Here is a 27360-nt window from a genome sequence, read left to right on the forward strand (position 1 = left end):
AGAAGGCAGAAGTAGCCTGTCCCCTGCTGCTCAGAGCCACATTCTGTTAGTCTCAGAAGTTCACTCCAGCCCTCTGAACATCCCATGGATCAGAAAGTTCTCTGTGTTCAATTTAGTCACCCATAGCTTCCATTAGTAGCCCCAAAGAAAAGAGAACAAATTCAACCCAGCATCAACTTTTTTGGAAACACCTGGAGGAGCCAGGATTCCCCACTAAACACCCACACTTTTATTTCAATTGTTGAGAAACACAGAAGCCTTACATCCTATGACTGTCTGTCTGAAGATCTTGAGTCATTTTGTAAATGTCACACAATGATGAGTACTATTATCTGTGCTTGACAGGTAGCAAAAAGCAAAGGTTTAAATAAGGCCTACCAAAGAGAATTGGGGCACTGGAAATTACTGGGTGAATCCAGGTAGTTTAGGCTGCCAACCTGTGACGTCCAAATAAAAATCCCACTTTTTCCTCAATTATCTGGATGATTCAAGCAGGAGAGCAGTGGGCAGATTCAGCTCGAACCTTCCTGTATAACTGCCACTGTGTGACTGGTGAGATTTCAGTGATGGTTGGAAAAGAAAAGTTTGGAACTTAGAGCTCCCACCAAGGGTAGGGACTTGTCCCTGCAGAGCTCCTCCCCTATGCTCCGTGTCTCTTCTCCATATCAGATGATAGGATGAGAGTCAGGGGCCCTTAGGGAGCCTCCGTTTCACCTCTTTTTGTTTCAGCTGAAGAAACTAAGGCTCCAGAGAAGCCCAAGGGAGGTCAGCATTGGAGTTGGCACCAGAGCCCAAGAACAGCTGCCAAGACTGACTGCCACCCCAGTATTAAAACTGGCCTCTTGTGTTCCCCCAAATATTTAATTTCTACTCCTCTTCATTCACACCATTTTTCTTTCTGACCTTCATTGTTTGGCCAGAAGCATAAGACCCGACCCCTCAGATTCTACAGTTTAAGAGAGGGTCAGGGATGTGTTGGTGAGACCAAAGATGGCACCCCAGGAAGTCAAAGCAAAGTGATCTAGCCCAGCATCTCCCCACAGGGTCTCTGTTGGTATTTGGATGGGACACTTCGTTATCAGACATGCTGCAGGATGTTTAATACCCCACTTCCACTTATATCAGTAGTGACCTCCTGTGGTCATTGTAGCAGCCAGATTGCCGCATACCTGCTGGTAGGTTGGGGGTGATACTGCCTCCAGCTCAGAAGCCCTGGATTGCCGGAGTAGTTGTCAGGTATTCGCAGTGCCCTGCATACGCTCGCCAGTGACATAGGAGACCAGTAGCTCCACAGAAGTTTGATCAAATGGCCTCGGTTTCCTACTCTCAGCCTTAAAGGGGGCGATGTAGTATGCCCAGTTCAAGTAGGAAGGGAGTGGCAGCCAGGGACAGCTGGCCCCTGCTGTCCTCACTGTCCAAGGCCCACGTGGTCTCTCCAGGTCGGTTCCCCAACCACCAGCAGTACATACAGTTGTGAACAGAAACCTCTCTTCTCTATGTGGTACAGATGGTACAAACATTTTGAAGGGCCTTTACAGAGAAACCCAGGAGACCATTTAAAAGAGTATATTACTCTGGGGCGCCTGGCTGGCTCAGTCAGTTAAGCATTTGACTCTTGGGTTTTGGCTCACGTCATGATCTCAGGGTCCTGAGATGGAGCCCTGAATTGGGCTCCTGCTCAGCAGGGAGTTGGCTTCCCCTCTCTCTCCCTCTGCCCCTCCCCCTGATCTCTCTCTCTCTCTCAAATAAATAAATAAATCTTAAAAAAAAAAAAAAGAATATATTATTCCAATATAAAGTCTAGGGACCAAAAATCCTAAAGGTCTAAGCCCAGGTTTTGCTGGTGGGCAGAATTTCCATCTGGGTCTTTAGCCCCCTTGATAAGGATCCTACCTCCCTAGCTCTTATATTCAGGTCTGAGCAATTCCTCCTTCCCTTCTTCCACTGTTCCCCAACTGGTGGAGGAGACAGGGACTTCAGTCCAGTCCCTTGGGTGGCCAGTGGAGGCCAGTGGAAGATTGGCAACCTCAAGCTTCCCCCACTCGCCACCAGCACAGGATAGATTCTGATGCATTCTTCTTCCTTCCCTTGCAGAGTAGAAAAATTACTTTGATCTTGAGGGTTGATTGCCCTGTTGCCTTTCTCCCCAACTCAGGCCTGCCATAGAAGGAGGAATTTCTGAAGTTGAGATCATCTCCCAACAAGTAGACGAAGAAACCAAGAGCATTGCTCCTGTGCAGCTGGTGAACTTTGCCTATCGGGACCTGCCCCTGGCTGCGGTCGACCTCTCCACTGCGGGCTCGCAGCTCCTGTCAAATCTGGACGAAGATTACCAAAGAGAAGGGTAGGTGCCGGGACTGTTGAGTAGCTAAGAAGGCTTTTGCATAATCCCCCGAGTTTCCATGGGTACCTCCAGTGAGGCAGCACAGAGGTTAGAGACCAGAAGTTCACATCGGCCCCCCGAGCTCTTTTTCTCCTCAGACATTGCTTCCTTAGAAAAATATTTGGGGCACAGAAATATGTCACTGCTAGACAACCTCATATGTGACATTTGCTTGGAACCCGGAGAGTCATAACATTGTTAAGGGACTGAATTACTCCTTAATGGCCCATTCAATCTCCTCTCTTTACACTTGGGAATCAGGAGACCCACAGGGTTTAGGGACTGGCCCAAGGTCACAGTCAGTAGGGGGTGGGCTTGGACTGCACTGCCCATTATCAGCCAGCTCTCACCAGGGAAGAGGCTGGGAAGAAAGCATTCTGCATGCAGTGACAGGCTGAGTGTGTGAGGGAATTTAGCAGCATTTAGCTGGGAACTTTGCAGATATTAGCTGTTCTCTTTTCAGCAAGGGCATGTGGGATATGCTAGTCCTTGATTCAGAGGAGTGGGCCCCTACCCACTCCTACTTAGCTTGTCAAGAAGATTGGATGCCTTTGTTCCCCTGTTAATTTCTCATTAGCCTGGTCTGTCTTACAAACCTTCTGAAGGTGAATGGGTGTTAGAGCTGGATGGGGCAGGGGAGACACAGCAGTTCGATGCTCTCCTTTTGTAGGGAAACCTGAAGGGCAGGAATGGGTCCCAGGGTCACCCAGCAAGTCAGACTTTTCCCAGACCCACCCTGTTGCTCTTAGAAAATTTTTAACATTGGCCAGGACCTCAGGAGCCCCTCTGGGCCCCTCTTCGTTCTCAGGTGTCTGTACATAGTTTGGAACATGCTGGCTGCTTTGAATATAAAAATGAAGGGTTGCTGGGTTATTTTAGAAGCAAATGAGAGGGCTTAGCTAAAGTTAAATTTGCCGAGCTTGGATTTTCTGTGTTTGTTTCCCGAAGGGGCTCTCCCACTTCCCAGGAGAAATTTCCTAACAATGGTGAAACCATACACCTTTTGCAAAAAATGCACCCTAGGGGCTTTCTCTGAAAATATAATTTTCTCTAGGTATTGTGCGTAGTAGAGGCAGGAGGACACTGGGGGGAAAAAACAGGCAAGCAGGTGAGAGATAGCAAAGGGACTCCTGGCATCCTGAGCGCTGTCAGCGCCCGTCTGACGGGAGGGCTGGCTTCTGGGTCTCCAGATCCTCGAGGCCCTGAGCCAAGGATAGTTTCAAGCCCATGGAACCTGTGCTGTTGCACAGGCCCTACGTCTGGCTTAATGCTTTGCTGCTGTGGCCTTGAAATTAAGTTTTTGAAAAAGGAGCCATGCATTTTCACTGGACTCCCTAACTTGCGGTGTGTCCTTCCCTGAGCACCTGGTCACCATGACACTGCAGTCTGGTGGTCAGAAGTGGTAGTGGGGCTGGTAAGTCCCAGTCTTCCCCAAGGACTCATTTCTCACCCAGCCTGAGCCAATGTTAGGCCCTTTTCAGATTTGCAGTCAGAAGGTGGGGAGAGAGACGGGAAAATCTCTAAGGATTCTGGTTCGGGGCAATATGCACATGGGCAGCCTGTGAGCATACGGTACCCGCTGGGCTGCTCCTTCCCTGCACCGGAGAGGGCAGATGGAGGCCTTTGGGATCAGTCCACTTGCTGCTGAATTAGACCCCTGCAAGGTTTCTTCTGATAAGGGAGAGCACAAACGAAGTGCCCGCAAGGCAGAGAGGCTCTTGATTTGATTCGAGTCTCCAGGTGTGCCCCAGAAAGCCGCTCCTGTTGGCTCAGTAGGAAGCAGCCGGGGAAGGGGTTTGCCTGGCTGCTGGGGCTCTCGGTGAGGAGCTGCACTGGCAGCCAGAGGGCTTCCCGGAGGAAGGAAGAGCAGGCACAGGGCAGCAGCCAGGGGAAGAGGAAGCGAAACAAGCACACTGCGGAGGGGGCAGGCCTCTCTTCACAAGGCTTCCTGGCTCTTGCTGCATTTCCTGGGGTTTTCCCAGAATTTCCAGCCTGGCCTTTTCTGAAACGCCGCAAAACAACGCTACCTACAGTTCAGGTCAGCCTTCCAAAAGGTTTGACGTAAGTCTCTTCAAAAACACCTCTTAATACTGTTAAAAAACAAAATTCAGTTGAGTGAATTTGCAGATCTAATTGGCTTTATTCAGTGATTCCTGAATAGGTGTCCTGCCATCCAGCAGATAGAAAGGAGTCTGAGGAGCTGTACAAAATAAAAACGTCTATAGGCAGAAGGAGGCAGCGCAAGAAAGTTATTCCAGCAAAGAGTGGATTGTTCAGGCAAGGACACCTTCCTTGCGGGATGGCGGAGTCTGTAGGGAAGATGACCTCACCACTGCTGACTAGGTGATTCCAGATTGATTGCTTAAAGGTTAAATTCCTGGGAGAGGCTGAAGCTACAACTACATTAGGTATTAAGTCTGGGTTTGCTGATGTGGGGCTTGGCATAGGTGACTCCATCCTGGGCATGGCATCTCTTTTTTTTTTTTTAATGTTTTTTTTTTATTATATTATGTTAGTCACCATACAGTACATCCCTGGTTTCTGATGTAAAGTTCGATGATTCATTAGTTGTGTATAACACCCACTGCACCATGCAATACGTGCCCTCCTTACTACCCATCACCAGTCTATCCCATTCCCCCACCCCCTCCCGTCTGAAGCCTTCAATTTGTTTCTCAGAGTCCATAGTCTCTCAAGCTTCATTCCCCCTTCTGATTACCCCCCTTTCTTTATCCCTTTCTTCCCCTACCGATCTTCCTACTTCTTATGTTCCATAGATGAGAGAAATCATATAATAATTGTCTTTCTCTGCTTGATTTATTTCACTTAGCACTATCTCCTCCAGTGCCGTCCATGTTGCAGCAAATGTTGAGAACTCGTTCTTTCTGATAGCTGAGTAATATTCCATTGTATATATGGACCACAACTTCTTAATCCAGTCATCTGTTGAAGGGCATCTCGGTTCTTTCCGTGATTTAGCTATTGTGGACAATGCTGCTATGAACATTAGGGTGCATATGGCCCTTCTCTTCACTACGTCTGTATCTTTGGGGTAAATACGCAGTAGTGCAATGCCTGGGTCATAAGGTAGCTCTATTTTTAACTTTTTAAGGGACCTCCACACTGTTTTCCAGAGTGGCTGTACCAACTTGCATTCCCACCAACAGTGTAGGAGGGATCCCCTTTCTCCACATCCTCTCCAGCAATTGTTGTTTCTTGCCTTGTCAATTTTTGCCATTCTAACTGGCGTAAGGTGGTATCTTAGTGTGGTTTTGATTTGAATTTCCCTGATGGCTAATGATTTTGAACATTTTTTCATGTGTCTGTTAGCCATTTGTCTGTCTTCATTGGAAAAGTGTCTGTTCATATCTTCTGCCCATTTTATGATTTGTTTGTTTCTCGCATATTGAGTTTGAGAAGTTCTTTGTAGATCTTGGATACCAGTCTTTTATCTGTAGCATCATTTGCAAATATATTCTCCCATTCCGTGGGCTGCCTCTTAGTTTTTTTTGATGGTATCTCTTTTTTAAAACTGCCAAAGGAAGTGTTATATAGAGACATGAATGTTGTCTGTAGGAAATGAAGAGACCTCAGGAACCCCAGCAAGAAGATGCCTAGTGACTCAGCTGCCCCGCCATTCACTTGTTTTGAACTCAGTGATGTTTCAGTGCTTTTATATTACCCAGAATCTGAAAATGTTAGAGCTGGAAAGACCTTAGAAAACATCTATGCTAAATGTTCTAGTATTACAGAGTCCAGGAAGTGCAAGGATCTTGCCCATGGTCACACAGTAGCGGAGTCTGAAACAGAGCCTCATCTCCTGGCTCCTGATCCAGACTAGCCCTGCTGGGCTTCTGTTTGTCACCTGTCCCTTTACAATATCACAGCAGTGACTGTGGTTCACATGTTTTGCACAGGTGACACCACGCAGAGTTACACTGTCAGATACCTTTAACTGGCTGGGGTGCTTTTGAGTGCATTTTCCCTTTTGCCCATGAAAGCCCTGTGAAGAAAAAGCAGTCACTGTGATGTGGGGAAGCCCGTAGGCATGGGGAAGAGCCCCGTCTCCATCAAGCTCCTTGCCTTTCCCAAGAGCCCTTAGTCCTTCTTACGTGCCTGCCTAGCGTAGCCTAGACTACAGATCTGCACTGTGTGCTCTCTACGCTTCTACACCCAGGCTGCTGAGGGTTCAGGGATGAAAAGCAGCCATCTGTGTGGATTGGCACCTTTGTCAGCTCGGACTGCCGTAACAAAAGACTGGGTGCCTTAAACATCAGAAACATTATTTTGTCACAGTTCTGGGAGATGGAAGTCCATGATTAAGGTGCCAGCAGGGTTGGTGGCCGGCAAGGACTCTTTGGGTTATAGATGGCTGCCTTCTTGCTCTGTCCTCACATGGCCTTTACTCACATGTGGATAGAGGGAGAATGTGAGCTCTGGTCTTTTCTTCTTCTTATAGGGGCACTGTTCCCACCTGAGGGCCCCACCCTGACCTCATGTAAACCTAATCACCTCTCAGAGGCCCTACCTTCAAATACCATCACCCAAGGGGTTAAGGTTTCAATATAAAATCAGGCAGGGGGGTGGGGGGACACAGAGATTTGGTCCATAATGGCACCTCCCCAGACTCATTGTCTCTACTCTCAACTTGCTTCTTGGTTCTGCCTGACAGTGTCCCTCTGTGGTCCTGGCTGGTGGTCACTTCTGGTCCCAGGTGATCATCTCAGATTGTTTCTATTTTCCTCATGTCCCCTGTTCTCTTCAGCAGATGACCTCCTCTGCTGAGAAAGTAGAAACTGTTCCAGTGGGCCTGCACCCCACCCCACAGCACCCCCGTCCTTCTAGGGCCCCCCTCCTCTCTGAGCTGTGATCCCCTTCCCCTCCCACTTTCTGAATGTGGTTCCATCGTTACGTCCACACCCTGATGCACCACGCACTCCAGTCTCACATTCTCCTTGACACCATATCCCTTGTAGCTGCCACACTCTCTCTCCTCTTCCTAGCCAAACTTCTTGAAAGCCTCATCTGCACCTGCCATGTCCCCTTCCCCCCCCAGTCATTCCTCAACCTAATGCAGTCCAGCAGGAGCCCCATCTGCGTGGTGGAAACTGTTCTGTGTTGCTGGGACCCCTATGTTATCCTCTGGCCAGCATTCAGAACTAGCAGCCACGCCTCCTTCTCGCACACAGCCTCCCTGTGTCTGCTCCCGCACCACACTCTCCTGATTTTCTTTCTGCCCTTCTGGCTCTTCTGTCTAAGCCTTTAAAAATTGTTCTTTCTCTGCCAAGTCCCTCAGTGTTGGGGCTCTTCATTTTCTGTCCGTGGTCATTTTCTCTCTACTAATTTTACACATGGGATACTTTCATCCAGTCCCATAACTTAATATTTTTCAACTTGTACTTTGAAAGCCATGTCTCTAGTACAGATCTCTCTCTCGAACTACTGGCTCATATCCAGCCACTTCCTGGACATCTTCACCCGGATCCCAAACACACCTCAGAATCCTAACAAGTATCCGTGGAATAGTCTGGTCTTCTCCTGAGTTGGCTGCATATTTGACAGGAGAATTCTTGTCTCCATACGAGTCATTGCTAAAAACAGCTTTTTCAATAACAGCACCCAAGTTCAGCCTGAGGAACCATATCCTGCCGCTCCAGAACGTCTGGCCATCTCAAACCCAAACCTGAAACTGAACTGTCTTCTCCCAAAATGTATTTTCTATAGTGGACCTATACCTAGCTGCCTGGCCTCCTGACCCATAACCTCCAGAATGAGTCACATGTGCATTTTGGCTCTTTTTTTTTTTTTTAAGATTTTATTTATTTATTTGACAGAGAGAGACAGCGAGAGAGGGAACACAAGCAGGGGGAGTGGGAGAGGGAGAAGCAGGCTTCCAGCAGAGGAGCCCAATATGGGGCTCGATCCCAGGACTCCGGGATCACGCCCTGAGCCGAAGGCAGACGCTTAACGACTGAGCCATCCAGGCGCCCCAGTTTGGCTCATTTAGAATGACTCCGAGCCCCCTTGCCACCTCGACAGAAGCCACTGGTTTCTAAGACACCAAAGCTCTGTGAAGCTCGTCAGTCAGGTGTGGTCACTACTGGAATTTCTGTCCTTTCTTGCTGCTCTGGCTCCTTCTAATCCATGTCCACTGCCCATGAACCCACTGCTACCCACAATGCCCATTGTGGAAGTGTTTGTGGTCAGTTCAGGGGCTTCAGAAAGCCCAAGGCCACAGGGTACCCATGCAGTGTGGGCTCCCTGCCAGGTGGGGAAGAACAGCCTCCCCCACCCCGCCCCAGACCGGACTGCACAGTGAACCCGGAAGTGGTTCTGCTTACGGCCACAACTCTGGTCCTGTTCACTGCTGACCTTCACCCCTCTACCAGCAGCTGTCCAATCCAATCCACGCCCCTGTCGTCATCATCCTTTCTCTCCCTGCCTCTTCCCCCTGACCAGGTGCCTCTTCCTTCAACAGTGAGACAGCACAAACCTGCAAATATGTCCACAGATGTGAACACAGGAGATGGGAAGAGGGGGAACAGAGAAGGTCTGAGCATGTCTCAGCCCCAGCTGAGCTGGTCACAGTGCCGTACTACACCAGTAACCTGAGACCAGGCCAGTTCCTTTGCTCTCACCCCTCATGTTCTGCCATCTCCCGGTCCTGTAAATTCCTGCTGCCTTCATACCTCTTCATTATACTGCCCTTCTGGATTGGTGACTCTCACAGGCTACTTTGAACTGCATACAACAGAAAACCCATCTCAAATTCAAATACCGCGGACTTTGATTAGCCTGTGTAACATGGAGCACAGAGTTAGGCAGCGTCAGTAAGGACCAGATTCCTTCCATCTCTCTGTTCTGCTGCCAAAAGTGTTGGCTTCATTTTCACACTAACGTTTCCTTCAGTTTGTGAGAGAGCTGCCTGCTTCCTCATTCATGTCTGGTGAGAATGCCCATTATTCTCTTTTAAAGAGGAACAGAGAACTTTCCCAGAAACTTTAACCTGATCTCTCTTCATGTCTCATTGGCTAGAATTGGGTCACAAGGGATATGGGACCCACCACTTGAACTGTATCATTTCCCAAAACACTTTGCTATTACCCAATGAGGCAGGAGTGGGATGGATATTGGAGAATCACCCATAATGCACCACAGCCTTCAAGAGCGACAAGTCTCTATTCATAGCCTTTGATCCAGAATTAGATCTTTTCTTCAGCTTTTCTTGTCATCGTTTGGGAAAGATCTAGGAACATGTCTGCCTTCTTAGACTGTTCCTTCAATAACCTGGTCAACTTGATTCTCTCACTCCAATGCGGTTTGACTTGTGTTTATCATCCTGGTAGACAATGCTTTGTGTTTCCTTGTAACCTAAGCCCCTTCTCACAGAAGAAGCCTGGTTCTCATTCTTTGCCATTGGACATCACCTCATTCAATGGTAGGGAAGTAAGGCACAGAACTGCTTCTCAGTGAACGAACTGTCCACTTTTAGAAGAGGGAAACTAGGTTTGCAGGAGGCTAACGCATGGCTGAGACTGGAAGTTCTACCTTCTCCGAACCATCTGCATTGCACTGAAGGCCTGGTTGGATTGCAGAGTCTGGGCTAGATAAGAGGCCCCAAAAGAGGAAATTCAGAGAAGCCCAGGGTCTCCGCCCCAGGGTGATGATGGTGACAGAACGTGTTGTGGAAGGCAGGGTAAGACAAGGATCATTCACCCCGCTTTTACAGAGGAGACTCTGGCCACAGAGAGAAACAGTGCTCCCCATATTTTGGGTGGAAAGAGGGTACGAAGAGGGTCATGAGATGTGGTGGGATAGTCTTTGTCAAAAATATAAAAGTAAAGTGAGAAATGAAAGACATTCAGCTTTTTTGTAATTATTTATATTTTAGGGTTCTAAAAGGTTGAACCTGAGAGTTCAGGGCTGGACCCCCAGAAAACAGAAGCTTGGAGGAAGGATGGATAGACAGAAAGGGATGTCACTACTTAAAGATGATGCCAATGGCACATTTCTGTCAAAACTTCACAGTTAGAGAAAGAAGACATAATAGGAGCACACAGATGGCTTTTTAGATGTCAGGCTGGGGAAAAAAAAAGACAGGTCCAATATAGCAACATCTTTAAATAAGGACTAAACTAATTTTATTTTATTTTATTTTTTTAAAGATTTTATTTATTTATTTGACAGAGAGAGACAGCCAGCGAGAGAGGGAACACAGGCAGGGGGGGTGGGAGAGGAAGAAGCAGGCTCCCAGAGAAGGAGCCTGATGCGGGGATCTATCCCAGAAGGCTGGGATCACGCCCTGAGCCGAAGACAGATGCTTAACGACTGTGCCACCCAGGTGCCCCTAAACTAATTTTAGATATACCAGCAAACAAAGGCTGGAGGCAAAGAAGGGGAAGGGGAGGAACGTACTAAACCAAAGCCCAAAATACTGTCCTTTCGCCCTACACTGTCTAGCTCAAGGACCACCTCCTCCAGGAAGTCTTCTGTGCCCCCACCCCACCCAGGGCAGGGCCTCACTTCATGTACCCCTAGCCTTTGTCTCCCTTTATCTCAGCATGAGTGACACTGGGATCTACTGTCTGCTCACCAGTCTGCTTCCTGTACTGGACCATGTGCTCCCCTCAGGGCAAGGATCAGATCCTTTGAGACTGGAACAGAGAGGTTATTGATAGAAAGAAGGAACGAGTTGGATGAATGAGTGAGTGAGTGAATGGATGGGACTGTGTTAAGATAAGGATGAAGAGAAGGGGAAGCCAGTTCTGTTTGGGGAGAATTAGGGGCTGGTCCCCAGACCTCTCTGGGATCAAATATGAGCCACAGGGAGTGACCAGGTTTCTCATGCCCCAGAATGCAAGGCTGTGGTCTGAGCATCCCTGCTAATTCCACACCCCTCCACAAATTCATCCTAGAAAAAATAAATCCGATTTGCTTCAGAATATGCCAACTTCACCTAGAAGAAGGAAAAGCCTGGGGCGCCTGGGTGGCTCAGTCAGTTAAGCATCTGCCTTAGGCTCAGGTCTCGATCCTGGGGTGCTGGATCGAGTCCAACATCGGGCTCCTTGCTCGATGGGGAGTCTGCTTCTTCCTCGCCCTCTGTCCTTCCCCCGACTCGTGCTGTCTCTCTCAAGAAAATAAAATATTAAAAAAAAAAAAAGGAAGAAAGAAAGAAAAGAGGAAGGAGGAAAAGCCTTTTGGGCTCAGGGTTAAAAGGCAGGTGCATCCCTGCCATGACCTTGCAAGTGCATCTAAAAGTTCTGTATCTTCACTTGACTGGCACAGTCTTTTGCATTTTTCCCCCAAGGAGAAACAAGTTCAAAAGGAGCTTCAGAATTCCATTTTCTTGATGTCAGTAAGATTTGTCTACAATAAAATGCCACTCCTTCCTGTGGTGTACCGGCCAGACCCCAAGCAGTCCCTGTGAACTGGGACTGTATTTTCAATAGGCTAAGGCTTCCAGGAGGCTTCTTGATACCCCCAACAGGCAATAAAGATTTAATTAAGGTAAAAAAAAAAAAGTCCTGGTAAGCACAGGTTAGCTTCTTCTCTGTAGTTCAAGAATCTCAAAGATTTTTCTTTGATCAAGAAGGCAATAAATTCACAGATTTATTCTTTCTCAGCAAAATAAACCGCCCTTCCACCGTGACCCGCAGGTGCAGGGTGTACGGCCGCAGGCTACCACTAGGTGGCGGCAGAGCGCCTCTGACCACCTTCCGGGGGCGCGTGAGTGTTGCCTGAAATAGCGGAAGAAAATGTAAAACCAAGGACAAGTCCCCAGTTGCAAGTGGGCTGAATTTATGGTGTTTGGGGGTCCTCAGTCACCTGTGGAGGCACCTGGAATCCACACTTGGGCCAAATAGGAGAAGGGGGAGCGTGGCTGCCTCGGGATTGGCCAGACCAGAGCTCAGAACCAGAGAGCAGGACAGAAAAGTGGAAAACAGTAGGTTAGGAAGCTGGCCTAACCCACGAATCCCCACTGCAAAGCGTGGCAAAGGAGATTTTCAGGCTTGTGGCCAATTCTGCAAATCGAGGACTCCTGAAGTGGGAGGGAGCATTAGAGCCACTGTCTAACAGCACCCCACTCCCTAACAAGTCGGGTGTGACCCTTCAGATGTGCGTGGACAATGCCCTGGGGCCCCCCCTCGCCAAGTAGGAGCAGCTAGTCTGTAGTATGTGTGTGCTTTCGTGTCCCCAGAGGGGAGTTTTGTGACTCACCAAGGTAGGTGACAGCTCCTAGCTCCCAGCCCGGAGTCGTACCGCCACACCATGCTGTCTTTCCCAGAGTTGGCATTTCCTAGGATGCAAGAAACCTGAGATTCTGGGACAAGCAAATGTCAGACTCCCTGACCCCTGCTGCACGCAGCCCTCCTCCTGCTCTCTTCCCCAAGTCAGTGGGGCTAACCTTTAGCTCTGATGGCATAACTGAAGCTGCCAGTATGGAAGCCAATTTCTTTAGTTCCCCAAATAGCTGGGAGGGTCATCTCTCACCTCCAGCCGGAGCGTTCCTGTTACATGATGTGCACTTATGTGCTCGTATTTCTGGGTCTGAGTGCACTGCTGTGGCTTGCCTTCTGGAATTGGATGCAGGAACAAGGAGGATGCCTGATGGCACTTTTCCCATTGTTCTGGTTCTTCCTGGAAGAGAAAGGAGCCCCACCAACCCTTTCAGGTATTTAGCAAAAGGGTGTCCCTGTGGGCGTTGGGTTGATGGTTCTCACGAGTGGATATTTGTCTCTTTGGAGAAGTCCTATGCATGTGAGCTCATTTCCCTCTCCTATTTTTTCTCCCTTTATTTGTTTTGCTTTTCAGAGTGGCCTAGGACTAGGAGCTCATGGCTTAGTCAGAATTCATTTACAAGGCTTCAGACTCTGTGAGGATGAAAGCCCTGTCCACTGTCATGTGCTCACCACCAAATACAGTGCCTGGCATTTAGGGGGCGCATAATAACTTGCCTGGAATGGAATGAATGTTGAGACTTCCCTTGTTTAGATAATTAATCCCTTTTCTAATGCGACATACCTAAGTCATCATCATAGTAGATACATATAGTAGACATGAAGTAAGCAGTATGTTATATGCTTTACGTATGTTATTTTCAATATTTTAGAACAACAACCCTGCAAAGGTAGATAATACTCCTGTTTTGGAGATCAGGAAATTAAGACTCAAAGATTACGCTCAGAGTTCAGTCAGTTGTGGGACTGTGACTTGGAGACTCCAGTTGGCACCCAGACCCAACTGATGGAAAAGTCTGGCTTTCCCCCACCATTTGTTAACAGAGAATAAAATTGAAGGAACTGTCTTCTAAAGCAACTGGATGAGTTAACATTTGTAAAGTGCTCAGAGAATTCCTGTTTCATCGTAAATGCCATCTAAGTGTTTGTTAAATCAATAAAAATAAAGCCTAGGTCAATGCCAGAAGTTGGATTAAGTCTGCCTCATGGCTTTGACAACGTTTTAATCATCTGGAACAAATGCAGTAAAGAAAAGTCAAGTGGCGCCATGGGCTGTTCTGTTGACCCTTGACACCACCACCAAGTCTGCAGGATCCAGGCCACGGGTGTTAAGCATCACAGAATTGGAGCCTTTGGTGCTAGGAGGGGGTCTCAGATTGCCCAGTCCTGGAGTTTGAACCTGGAGCCCAGGTGGCCTTCGATGACCCCTCAGTGAGATTCAGAAGGTCCATGCACCCCTTAGAATGTGATGCCCAGTGTTGTGGTTTTCTGCATTTTTCAGGCACAGGGCCACAGTTTTCGTCCCGTTAGAGAGCTCTGCAGCCCTTCCTTTCTTAGGGCACTTAATCGATGAAAATCACAATGTAGGACTGACAGGGCCATCTGGTCTGGCTGGCTACAGGGAAATAAGCTTTTCTGTCGTCTGCTGCCTCCTCCCAGGATGCCATGACTCTCCACTGCCTGTGAACACCTTTTCGGACAACTTGAAAGTCCCCACATTACCCAGACTCTCGCCACCGCCCCCCTTCCCCTATCGTGCGTCTTCCCAGCCATGCCAGCCTCGTGGCCACAATGGCCCGATTGCTCAGTGGATTGCCGGGGTGGGAGAGGCCACAGGAGCAAACAGCGTCTGCTATGCTGGCACTGCATGCTTCTGCTTCACCTTTCAGAAAGGGGCTGTTTCAGTGCCAGGCTTGGGAATGCTTCCTGCTGGAGCAGTGACCTGGAGCTGCCTGCTTCCGGGCCACTCCCACGGCCTTACCTCGCACGCAGGATTCATTGGAAATTCGCCAAAGTTCTTTCTGATTTTTTAGAAGTTATTCTTTCAAATGTTTATCAAGACCTAAGAATATAAAGCAGAAGCAGTAAAGGTACCCAGAACCCCCGCTCCCACCCCAGGATTTCTCTGAGGCCTCAGGAACTAGTAGAACCTTGCAGTAGAACACCTGCCTACCTGCCAGGAGATGCCATCTGGCTGTTGGTATTTACAGACTTTGGCAGCCCAAGTAGGCCTCCTGGAGCGGGCCCCTTGCTGTCGCTGCAGCAAGCTATGAAATTGATAGACGCCTGCCCTCTGGTGACAATTCCAGGGATAACACCATCCTGAGATACAGGTCCAGGGCCTTGATTGGGCTGGATGCTGAAGTATCTTCTCTAATTAACAAGTCAATGCTGATTTCCCTTCTGGCCCATTAAGCTGCTTGAGTCATTATTTAACCATGCAGGGATATTTTGAAACTGGACACGTTCTATTTTTCTGCTAAAACACAGTCTCTCAGGAATGTCTGAATCATTTGAATTTCACAGGAATTTTATTAGCAGCTTGGGATTTCCAAACAGTCCCTCAGCCAGAAAGTCTGCTGCTTCAGCCCAGCCTCTGTCCTGGAGCCTTGGGGTTCATGGTGCTGCTCTTCCAGGAGCTAGAGGCCAAGAGCCTACTTGGATTCTGACTTCAGCCTCGTATCTCTGGCTAAGAAAGCCCTCGACACCCCCACAGAAGCACACACTCAGTCTCAGTGAGCGTCCCTGAGTCGCCACCCCCCCCCCCCAGGCCTCCCTGCCTCACCACTCCCCCACCGGCTGGGCCGACACCTGCTTGCCTTCACTGGATTGTAGCTCTTGCTCCCAGCCGCCCTTTGCCGTGCTCCATCCGTCTCCTGAAATACATGCCACCTCTCGCAAAGCAGTTTTCCCCCAACTCACTTGCCATCTCACCGAAATCAGACTCTTATTCAGTGGGCACAGAGCAGGCCCACGATTCTGCATTTCTAACCAGATCCCAGGTGATGCTAACACTTCTGGTCCATGGAGACCACTTGGTGTCAAGGACCTAGAACAGTGGTTCTCAATCTCAGCCACACACTGGAATCACCTTTGAAGATCAAAAAATACTGAGGCCTGGGTCCTACTCTAGAGGTTGTGGTTGAAATGGTCTGGTGTGGCCTGGGCACTGGAACTCTTAAAAGCTTTCTTGGTGATCCTAGGATGCAGCCCGTGTGGAGAACCACTAACCGCAATGCAGGCTGCAGTTTTCCAGCCCCAGGGCAGCCACTCCTCTTTAGACGTTCAGTCCACCCCTCCATATGTTGCCCTGGGGTCCTGGGGTCAACATCTACCACGATGCAAATAGAACCTCTTGACCTTGTGCAGAATGGGGGCTGCCTGAGGTCACTCCCCGGTGGGCATGGTTGAGGGCTGGTAATTGAAAGCAAAGCTGGGGCAGGCATGAGGGGCAGTGGAGCTGGCGTGGATGGCACAGGACCAGCGCAGTGGGGCACAGGCTCCATTTACCGCTGCCTTGGGGTTCTTTGGGAACTGTGCCTCTTGTCCCCAGGGCCATAGAAATGCTGCAGCAGCTGACCTCGTGGGGTTTGGCAAACTGCAATCGGCCCTGAAGGGGAAAGCCCTGTCTCCTCCCAGCCCAGCTCCTGGCTCCTGTTCTTCTCGTGTTTATTGTGTCGGAGGCTCTTTGGGCCGGAGCAGAATTTTACCATGAATAGTCGCTATGTAGTGTACGCTCCCCCACGTCCACAGATAGGCCAGGCCACACTCCCTTCAACTCTTTCTCAAATGTCGCTTTCTCAGTGTGGCCTACCCTGACCACCTTATTTAAAAGGTCACCCTGGATGCCCCATTCCCCCCCAATACCTACCACCTGTATTCCGCCACATAATCTACAAATGTGTGATGTTTGTTGTTTGACTCCTTCACCCACTGAGATGTAAACTGCCCAAGGGTTGCTGCCTGATTACGGTGCCTCCCAAGCACCTGCTGGGTACCTGGCATTCCTGTGACTTCCGGACCTTCCCCTGCCTGGTTTCCGAATCCTGCCGCGTGCCTGGTCCCCTCCCTGGCTGCTCACCGAGGCCGAGGAGCACTGCGGCATCAGGGCCAGGCCATTGCCCCCCACGGGAAACTCCAGACATGAGTCCCCACTCTCAGCCACCCCACTTGCACCTACAGCTTCCCAGTAACCAACCCCTGGTTTGCTAGGAAGTTTTTATAGCCAAACAAGAAAATAAAAATCAGCATTTCAGCATTTTAAGTAGCAACATAAAATGACTGAAAGAGTGAGAGGTAGAGAGAGAGAGAAAGCACATACAGAAGGAGAGGGAGAGAGAGAAGCAGGCTTCCCACTGAACAGGGAGCCTGACGTGGGGCTCGATTCCAGGACTCGGAGATCATGAACTGAGCCGAAGGCAGAGGCTCAACCGACTGAGCCACCCTGATGCCCCTCATCCTCTTCTTTCTTTGGGACCTTGTTGTTGAGGTTAGAAGGAACATACTCTGAGGGGCGCATCGTTCTCCTGAGGTGCACAAGGCACGGAGGCAAACGAACGCCTCAGCTCCTTGCACCAAATGTGTGGGCGGTCCTCCTGCTGGCTGCTCAGGGTGACAGCGGCCCAGGCACACGGCCTTCTCAGCTCCGCTTTTTAGTTATGATTGCAGGACGTGCTTGCCTCACATTTCAGATGACAATGAAACGACCTCAGTTTTCAGGGCCATAGATAATCGGACTGGGTTTCCGAGAGGATGTGGAGTGGAGCGGAGGCTCATTTGGGAGCTGGCAAGCACGGTGCTTGCGGTGATGCGTGATCTGGGAGAAGTTGACAGGAGGGCAGGAGGACAAGTGCTGAGACAGCTGCAGGCTGGCAGGAGAGCGGTGTGAAAGGTGTGAAGGATTAAAACAGGGCCACTGGGAAGTTGGGGCGGGAATATCACACTGTGGGAAAACGAGAAGGGGGAGTTGGGGAGCCGTGCAGATGGGTCAGAAGTCAGCTGAGTAACAGAGGCCAGAGAGATCTTACAATTCAAAGCGTCTTTCATATGCAAAATAACATGACTGGTAGCACCAGTGGGCAGCAGCCTCTAGGCTTCTCTGGGCCTCTGGGCCTCTGAGCCTCTGAGCTGTGAGGTGGAGGCTTCAGCACCCTCGTCCTTCCTTGCTGGCCTTTCCTTCACTGGCTCTGGCTTCTCACCTGTAACTCAGGTTCTCACACATCCCTCTGATGAAATCACAGCCACCCTCCCCAGACCCCTCCACACCCCTCTGCTCTGAACATAGGACACCCAGTTTCAGTTGACTTTCAGATAAACAATGAATACTTTTTTAGTATGACTATATCCTGTGCAGTGTTTGGGATGTACTTATACTAGAAAATTGTTCGTTGTTTACCTGAGATATAACTGGATGTTCTGTATTTTCTCGGGCAGCCCTCCTGAGTTCCGTGTGATATCAGTTTGGGGTCTTTGTACCACTTTCCAACAGCTGGGATCTCCTTCAAGCTTTCCCTAGAGGGATCATGAGTAAGAAACTCGGCCTCAAAGCACTCTCAGTATTCCTTTGCAGAGAAGGGAGCATCTCAGAATTCCCTCTTCCAGTGACACCTTGGGATCCTCAAGGTGGGGGTGGGGGCTGACCCCGTTCAGCAGATGCTCCCCCTGGATGGAGAGGAGGGCGACAGCCAAGTGTTTGGGCCATCAAATAACAACAACATCAACATGGTGCTTTATAGGTCAGATACATTCCCTCATTTAACTTTCAATAACCTAGGAGTTAAGGAGTTTTACAAATGGGTGACTGAGGCCTGGAATGCAAAGATACCTTCACACAAAGTCCTGGGTGTCTGAAGGTGGAGCCAGAAGTGAGAGTTCCCCGCCTAGTGCTCTCTGCTCCTTCAGGATGCCTAATTCTTCCTCAGCAAGGTAGTGAGGTTTGGCCTCAGCACTCCCATCCCCCTAGAGACACCCTTCTTTCCCAGGATCTTGTGTTCCTGAAGGGAGTACTTCAAATGCCCCAAGGGACCTACCAGCGCTGAGGTTCTGCCCCTCCCTTCCCACTTCCAGCCCTACTCAGGGAAAATTCCACCCTTGGTGGCTTCATCTCCACCTGTCAGGGTTTCCCAAAAGATTATCCATGAAGCCCTAGTCCCACCAAATGCTCGATGACAAGATGTTGCCGTGGTCCAACGAGTTTGGAAAGCACTGATACTGTGATCCCTTTTGAGCATGACGATGCATAATAACATATTAAAGGCACTGAAATGTCCTGCCTATTAAAATATCCATTTGACTTTGACTCCAATTTGGGTTGACATGTCCAACCATAGAAATTATCGAGTAGCAACCAATAACATTCTGTGGAACTAGGATTCCATACACCCCACTTTGAGAAATAGAGGTTTAGTTCAAATCTTTGTGTGTATAGCTGAAAAGCCCTGAAAATTCATTGATTAATTTATTGAGCATTTATTAGAGGTGAGCTGAGGGCTGCCTAAATGCAGAGCCCATGCTAGACTCTGGGACCACACACAGACGTACTTAACTGCTCGTTTTCGTGCAGTTCTGACACCGAGCCAGGCTGTCCGCTGACCTCCGTGATCTCCTCCAGGGATTACAAGGAGTCTGTGAGATGTGGGTTTCACACCCGTTATAAAGATGAGGAGACCGAACACAGACTGCTGCTGTGAGCCGCCCGGGTCAGCCTGTACACCTAGCTCCATCTCCTCAGGAGTTGGTTTTGCTCTTTGTGATTCTTCCCAGTGGCCTCTTGCATAAGGTTGCGTTTTTCTGGGAAACGTAGAGCCCGGGTGGGTCTGAGACCAGGGCTGTGGCTGGGATCTCACCCCCGTCCCGCCTCCTCTCCTGCTTTTGTCCCCACAGGTCTACCTGGCTGAAGCCGTGCTGTGGGAAGAGAGCAGCCGTGTGGCAGGTATTTTTGCTCAGTGCAAGTCTCAACAGTTTCCTGGTAGCCTGTGTAATATTGGTGGTGATTCTCCTGACTCTGGAACTTCTAATAGATATAAAGCTTCTCCAGTGTGAGTAGCAAGAGAGATACATATGCAAATACATATGATGTCAATATTCAGTGTGCATCCATCAGGGGTCCCCAACCAGCAGTGCAATCTGCCCCGAAGCCCAGTGCCGCTGTCACGCCCCTGGCCCCATGGCTCATGGGGATTACTGCCCAGGGAGGAAATCTGGCAGCTTCTCTCCCCGTCACCCCCAGTCTCCCTTTGCCCCTTCGCCCCAATGTGGCCTCTCCAGCCTCCCCCACCCCAGCATTCCATGATCAGAAACTGATGAGATCAAAAATGTTGGGGACCCCTGTGTGCACTTTTTTTTTTTTTTAATTCTTCCCATTTGGAATTTTCCAGGTTGGACTTTTCTGTAGCTTACAGAGAGTTCTCATGTGTGAAGGCGATCACTTTGTAGTAACTGCTAATAACAGTAACCACAGTGATGATAGGAATGCTTGTATTTTTATCCAGCCGTAAGTTGGCCAAGTTACTCATGTCTGTGATCACCTTGAAAGCACTTTTCCATACATTTGATCCTAGCAGCAACCCCGTGAGGTGGACATGACTGATTTTATCTCATCTTATAGGCAAGGGAATTAATATTTGGAGAAGTTAGAGACTTTCCCTAGGTAAGGGACTTCAGGCCATCAGGCCATTCAGTGGCCCGGCCAGTTTCCTTCCCACCCTAGGTCTCTTGGTGTTCGTTCTAGTTTTGTGTTTATGGGAGCCTGATGCATGTGGCAGTCGATGGCTCATCTGCTACCTCTTCTGTCCTTCTGTGCTTCTGGATGTCCTGTGGTAACTCGGCTGTTGGGGCAGGGGCACTTCCTGCCTCTGGCCCTTGCAGACCCCTATTTTAGTGCACCAGTGGGGAGAGCCAGGAGTCTTCACTCTTGCCTTTAGATGAGTGAGTGGTTTCTGGTAGAGCTCCTGGATCTCCATATTTCCCCGATTCAGGAAGGGGATTATTGAAGTGCAAATAAAAAAGAGATGAAATTATTGGCCCCCAAGATTCTGCCATTGGCAAAATCTAGGACTATAGATCCAGTCACCCCCAAACCCATTAAGTTATCTTCAACTTGTTTTCTCAAACACCCCCAGTTCTTTTACTGAAGCCTCTGTTTTCAGGGTCCATCAGAGCTCCTTCCACGCCCTATCAGCCTTCCCTACTCCCTGAGAGAGGATGACAGGGAGTACAGAATTGCTTTTGTCTGATAAGCCTCGTTGGGTTTTGTGCAGCTGGCGGCCCCTTGGTTCCAATCAAAGCATCTTCCAGCATAAAGTGACCAGCACTGGTTTTACACTCAACCTGTCTTCAATTAAACCATGTTGTATACTTTCCCTCCCACTCATCCATATGTCTGCTTTTTATGAGGTCTTGGACATAACAGAGTCTTTCTTTCCCTGTCGTAGGTTATACTTGGGGCCCTCGGCTGCTCAGGTTGTGACAAGGCATTGAGTAGAACTGAGAACCTGGCCGACACTGGAATTTTGCTTAAAATTAAGTATCCAGGAGATTGATTTTGGTGGGAGATCCAATAGCAGCTCATAAAAGGCATCTTAAATTCCATAAAATGCACAATCAGAGATTTATTGCTCTTCTAAAGCAACCCGTAAAAAAAAGGCACAGGAATTCATTTGAGAAATAATGGGGAGAGATTTTATGTTTTCAGAATCATCTGGAGGTCTTTTCAGAGTCACACAGACCTCAGACTCTCACTTCCCACTAGTCCTCATGTGGCCTGGGATGGAAAGAACCTACAATGCCTCCAGGCCTCATCCTCTAAGGGTCACACTAGCCCAACGCCAGGGGACCCAGAGGTCTCCCACCTGGAACCCGGTTTGCAGCCTTTCCTTCACCCCCCGGACATGCTCCAGGACCAGGTTTCTGCCCACCCCCAGGGTTCACTGATCTCAGCACTTTGGGGAGACTGTGGGTTCTTCTCTTTTAGACCAGCCTTCCCCACTGAGTCCCTGGGTATTTTCCTTTAGCCCCTAGGGCTGCATGCTAAGCAGGCCTGGCCCATGCCCAGGAGAGAAACAGCATATAGGCGCATTTTCAGCAGCATTCCTGCACCCTGTTTTGGCCCTGCCCACTGCCCTGCGATGTCTCTTTCAGGCCTGCCTTCTGGGAAGCATCCCCACCCATCCATTCTCCATCAGAGCCCACCTGACCCTCATCCTGGGCCCCAGCACGCTGCTTTTGACCTCACTACCTGATAAACTATGCCCTGCTGAGGCTCAGAAGCTGGTCATGGCTCCCATATTTTAAATGGGTCTTTCAGAGATAGCACCTTCACTCCAAGGATTGTCTGGTAGAAGGTGGGGTGGGAGCTTTCAGGGGCTGACAGCTCTCCCCACTTGCACTCTGGAGTCTGGAGGGCGAATGGAGCAACTTGGAAGGATAGCAGACCCCGGCTGCTTGTGCTACCACGTTCAGGAGGTGACGTACCCCATAGCAGGCCTGGCTCTGGCCTCATCCCCCAAACTCCCTGGTCGACATGGCCATCTCTACACTCAGAGTTTTCCCAATGAAAAGTCAAAGTAAGCTTGCCTTGAAGCCCACTAACAGTGCCTGGAGCTTTGGATGTGAACTGTGGTAGCGGTTTCTGAAAGTTCATCTAGACGTGACTGAAGCTGTCTACCCAACTCTGAGAGCCGCGAAGGGCTTCGTAAGCCCCTCTCTGGAGGGCTCCTTTCTGGGAGGATGGCTATAGGTCGAAGCCCACTAAGGCTGATGCGACTGAGCTGGAATTCTGGGAGGCAGCCTGTGGGGGAGACAGAGGCAGCCTCTCAGATAGAGGAAGGAACAGCACCACTGTCCCTCCGTCTTCCCACCACCTCCACCAGACACCATTTTAAGCTGCCCTTGATGTTCTCTTCCCTGATTCTGTCCAGATCTAAATGTTCACATGAGCAGGCCCTGGGCTCCCAGAGGTCTGCCTCCATGCTATAAAGGCCCTCTACCAATGCACCTAACTCCTTGCTCCTAAAATTGGCCCATTATTGTGTTCGTTGCAGTTTCCAGCGCATTCCAGTTTGCCGGCATAATTCACTGGATCAGTCTGGTCATTCTCTCTGTGTTCTTCTCAGAGGTAGGTAAAGACTTGGGCCCTGTGACCTCTTTAGGGCAACTCCTGCTCTGGGGAGACCAAGCTCTTTCCCTAAACATTTACCAGTGTCCCGCCCTCTGCTGGCTCTCAAGGCTGCAAAGAGGGGGAAACAAGTCAGGGGGCAGGGCTCTGGGCGAGGAGGTGGCACTGGAGGAGCTGCGGATTCCTCCAGGGAGGCCTGGGCCCCAGCACATGATCGCTGCATGGAATCCCAGAGGATGAGCAGGTGTCGTCCAGGTAAGGGGTGGGGTGGGTGATGACATGTGTGAAGGTGAGACTGAGTAGGACATGGCTGAGGGAGAGCAAAAGGTCATGAGTCCAGTAAGGAGCAGGCCAGAGGCTGGGCTGATGCCCAGGGGCCTGCAGGTGGAGAGAGCGGCTTGGAAGCTGCCCCTCGGGGCGCGCACGCAGAGGGCAGAGAGGATGGAGTCGCAGGCCTGGGCCGTGGACTTGAGCAGGGGCTGCAGGACCATGGGGTCTGGCTAGACCGAGTGTGAGCAGAGGGGCCCATGAATGGAGTGGTGGGATCAGGGATCATGGACACCCTTTACCATCGCTTGAGCCAGCCAATGAAGCCCAAATCGGGATCTCCGTGTGTGACGTAAGAGGGAAAAAGCCCTGGGGACTCTTGGGCCACTGGCTTTTAGTGCCAGCCGGTCGCCCAGTGTGAGACTGAACTGTGTAGGAAACCAGCATGCAGCACCGTGTTCTGCCTTTACACAGGGGTGAGTGACCCTTTTTTCGAGCAATTCCCAGGCTGTCACCGTGACACCCTGGCCTGCATTTCAGTGCTGTTGACTTGGGACTGCTGCAGGCAGGGTCTCCCAGGGTGGCTGGGAAGGCTGGGCTTTATCTTGTGAGCAGTGGTGAGTCATTGAAAGATGGGAGAATTTCAGGTGGAAATCCAGTTCTTCCCAACAGAGCAAAAGACTAGCCTGAGTCAGCTGGTCACTGTCCCTCCCCGCCCATGCACCCTACCTCCACTGCTGCAGGCCACATCAGCTCAGGCAGAGGCCCCAGTGGGCCTTGCAGCACGGTCAGCAAGCATGGGGAGAATGGCAGAAAAAAATGCAAAGGGCCTGTTGGGAAGATGCACGCACACACACACACACACACACACACACACACACATGTGCGTACACACACACACACACACACACACACACACACACGGCTCACATCAACATGGGTGCTGCCACCCTGTGGGCATGAGGGGCTCTGGGTCCCAGAGCACAGCAGTGCCTTGAAGGGAAGAAGGATGCTGTGGGAGAGGAACCTCATGAGTGAAGGTGTGGAAATGCAGAGTATTTGGAGACATGATCAGGAAACCCAAAGAGTTAAGAGTCCCAAGGTCCTCTTGTGGGCCAGCTCTGGTCCTATATAATGGCCCTCAATATCCTTCAAAGATCAGTCCAGAATCCTGCGTCTGGGTGTGGGGTGTGGTGGGGCTGGGCCACAGGCATTCCAAGCACAGAACATTCCCTTCCCAGTCCTCAACTCCTGCAGCCCACGGAGTTGGCAGACAAACCTGGGCCTGAAGCTCCGGCTGTGGGGGCAGATCCCAACACTGCCCCTCCCGGGGAGCGTCCCCACCAGCTCGCTGAGACCATTGCCCTGGAGGTGACTCCGCAGCCCCTAACCAGTGCCTGCTTCCCCACCTACTGCCCTTTGGAGGGTCTTGCCCTCCTCGGCTCCCTTGCCTCCACTCCCATGATCCCCTCCCACAAACACACGGGCCATGGCCAGATGTCTCCTTGATGCAAACCTTGGAAAATATGTCATGTGTCTGTGACTGCCAACAAAAATGTTTAATCAGTTGCTGCGGTTCTTCCCTCTGTATCCCTCTGCTTTGGTTTTATTGGCTTTGCAGAATTTATTACCCAGCGTGAATTTGGCATTCCCTTCCTGTCACTGCCAGAGACAAGCCACCTGAGACAGACAAGGCCCTGTGCAGAGGAATCTCAGCCTCAAACCCCCACCCACTTCCAGACGCACAGCCAGAGTGGGAGGAGCTGGGGCCTCCCACTGGCTCAGCAGGGGTGGGAGTGAATGACTGTGCCCCTGACCTTGGCCTTGTCGAAGACCTAAGACCAGGTCGGGTGGAGCCATAACGGGGTAGTATCAGAGGAGTAACGGGGAGTAACGGCACCCTGCCCAGCGTGAACACAGGGGCTGCTACACGGCGATCTTTGGATTAGGCAGCCCAACTCGTGAGCCTGGGTTGTCGCAGGTTGTGGAGTGCCCCGAAGAACCAAGCAGCAGAAGGGGCTAGAAAAGCCTCAAAGAGGTCCCCCCCCACCCCTGTTCCCCAGGGGTTTGGAGTTGTGCACGAGTGTTTGTGCTCCTCAGTGACTGGGTCACCTCAGTGAGAAGGGCCAGGGGAAGCAAATGTCCCTCAGTAGAGCATTTTCAGTACTGAAAATGCCGGTAGTGGCCTTTTTCAAACGATACAGACAAGGGGAGCAGCCTGCCAATTCTGGGCCCAGGCCTCTGGGCTCCTAATCTGGGCTGTCACCACTGCATCCCTCTGTGGCCCTGGTGCCAGCAGGTTGTGAGGGGGCTGAGAATCTGGGGGAAGGGCCAGGGCCAGGAGCTGAGAAAGAAGAAATCCAGCCCTGCAAAGCCTCTGACCCCTGACCCAGCGTGACTGGAATGCCCGCCTTGTCTAATGTGAAATGAATGTCACCCCTTTAAGGCTGGCCCCGTTTTCCTCAAGAAATACCCAGAGACGTGACTGTAGGCCGAGGGTGGGGTTCACTCCAAGACTCCAAGTCTGGCTGGACTTAACGAATGGGTGTTCATTCACAGATTCTACTAGTCCTGAGCAGTATTCCTGCGCTTGTCTCAACTAAGCTTTAGGGCAACCCAGAATGTGGATGTGAGATATTACAAGTTGGGAAACTGGAGAGGAGTGAAAAGCTGCCCAGGGTCTTCAGGAAGGGCAGGTGGGGCCAGAAGCAGGCTCCATCCCCATCCTTTGCCCATCTCAGTGCTTTGAGGGCTGCTTCAGGGCAGATGGGTCACCCTGTGCTGTGTGGGCCCCAGGGGACACATCAAGACCCAAAGAAGAGAAGCATGAGGCTGGTCTGGGCTCAGTTTGAGGACATCTGTTCAAACAGGCTGTGCTACTTGCCGGTGAGACAAATGCTTCTCAGAGTGGTGAGAGTGAGTATCCCTCAGTCAAGCAGGCTGTGCGGGGTCCCTATAGGGGCCCAAGGTGAAAGCAGGTACCCTCAAAGTTTCCTGGGCCCTGATAGTCACTGTGCTTCCAGATGGCTCTGTAGCACCCAAGAATGAGCAGAGCTTTTGGAATCCAGATGGAGAATTGTACAAATGCTGGTCGCAAAGCACAGGCAACCCCACCCTTGGCTGACACCAGGACCAGCCAGCCACTTAGAACCAGGGAGCCCAGCTGCTTCTCTTCCTGAGACTACACAGGGTTGGGGCCTGGCCAGACTGGGCCACCCTGCAGCAGGATTCTCGTGCAGACCAGGAGGTGTTGGCCCTGTCCCCTACTGCTGGGCGTGGGGGGATTTGGAGAGGCCCAGCTCTTTTCCTGGAAGAGGAGAAAGCTGACCGATGGCTGGCCCTCTAGATAGGAGCCTCAATGCTGCTTCCTCCTCTTCCTCCTCTTATTATTTTATTGAGGTGAAATTTTCATAACATAACTCTGTTAAACTATACCATCCAGTGGCATTTAGTGCATAGTGTTGTCCATCACCTCTTTCAGGTGCCAAAGCATTTTCCTCCTCTCAGTGGAGGCCTGAACCCATGACACAGGCACTCCCCATTCCCCCTTGACCCAACCCCTTCCGACCAGTGATCTGCTTTCTATGTCTATGAACCTAACTAGTCCTAAATGGTCTAAGTGGGTATTTCACATAAATGCCATCGTACAATACGTGATCTTTTGCATCAACATAACATTTTCAGGCTTACCCGCGTTGCGTGGGTTAGTGAGTCATTCTTTCTTATGTGGAATACGATTCCATTGGATGGAGAGGCCATATTTTGTTTTTCCACTTGCTGGTTGATCACGGCTTCTTTCACCACCAGGTGTGAGGGCCACCTCCTCTCCGATGCAGCCTCTCAGTCTCGAGGGAGCTTGGCCTGCTGCCGTGTGCCAAGAGAAGGCCATTGCCAAACCAAACTAGGCCAGGGCCTCCTCTTTCCAAATCAGCAGCCACCCCAAGATTCTGGACTCATGAGGGGGTCCCTCTCCCACCTGCTGCTTCCTCCCCGGGTGAGCCTCAGTCATCACAGAAGGCAAGAGGGCAGTGCTGGGCTTTACACTCTGAGAGATGATGCATTTGCGTCCCCTCAGTGTCTCATGAGGCCTCAGCAAGAGGGAGCCAGTTTGGCCACAGAGTTGCAGTATGTCCTGGGGCAAGTCACCGGCACTCTCTGTGCCTTGGCTTCCCCATCTTTGACCTAAGGAAACTGGATCTGTCCTAGGGGCTGGGCTGCCTTCTTGACCCCACCTGAGGTGGAGCCACTGCTTGCACTTCGGGGAGAGACTTTTCCCTGTCTCCCTTTCCATGTTTCAGAGAGGTGGAGGGAAATCGGGGCTCCAGGCCAGCCTTACTGCCAGCTGAGAGAGCCTCTGC

At 50.5% G+C, this 27360-nt stretch overlaps 1 protein-coding gene across 1 annotated transcript in view; it reads left to right on the forward strand.

Moving 5' to 3' along the window:
- Window positions 1-27360, forward strand: part of TMEM266 (transmembrane protein 266) — a 120576-nt gene that overhangs the window by 51879 nt on the left and 41337 nt on the right. The window contains exons 3-5 of the mRNA XM_045795111.2: window positions 2156-2344; window positions 19504-19658; window positions 22662-22735. Coding sequence (XP_045651067.1) covers window positions 2156-2344; window positions 19504-19658; window positions 22662-22735 — 418 coding nt within the window. The remainder of the gene's footprint in view (window positions 1-2155; window positions 2345-19503; window positions 19659-22661; window positions 22736-27360) is intronic.

Source organism: Ursus americanus, chromosome 28 (genome assembly GCF_024610735.1).
Source record: "Ursus americanus isolate L20-20 chromosome 28, mUrsAme1.1.p, whole genome shotgun sequence".
NCBI lineage: Eukaryota > Metazoa > Chordata > Mammalia > Carnivora > Ursidae > Ursus > Ursus americanus.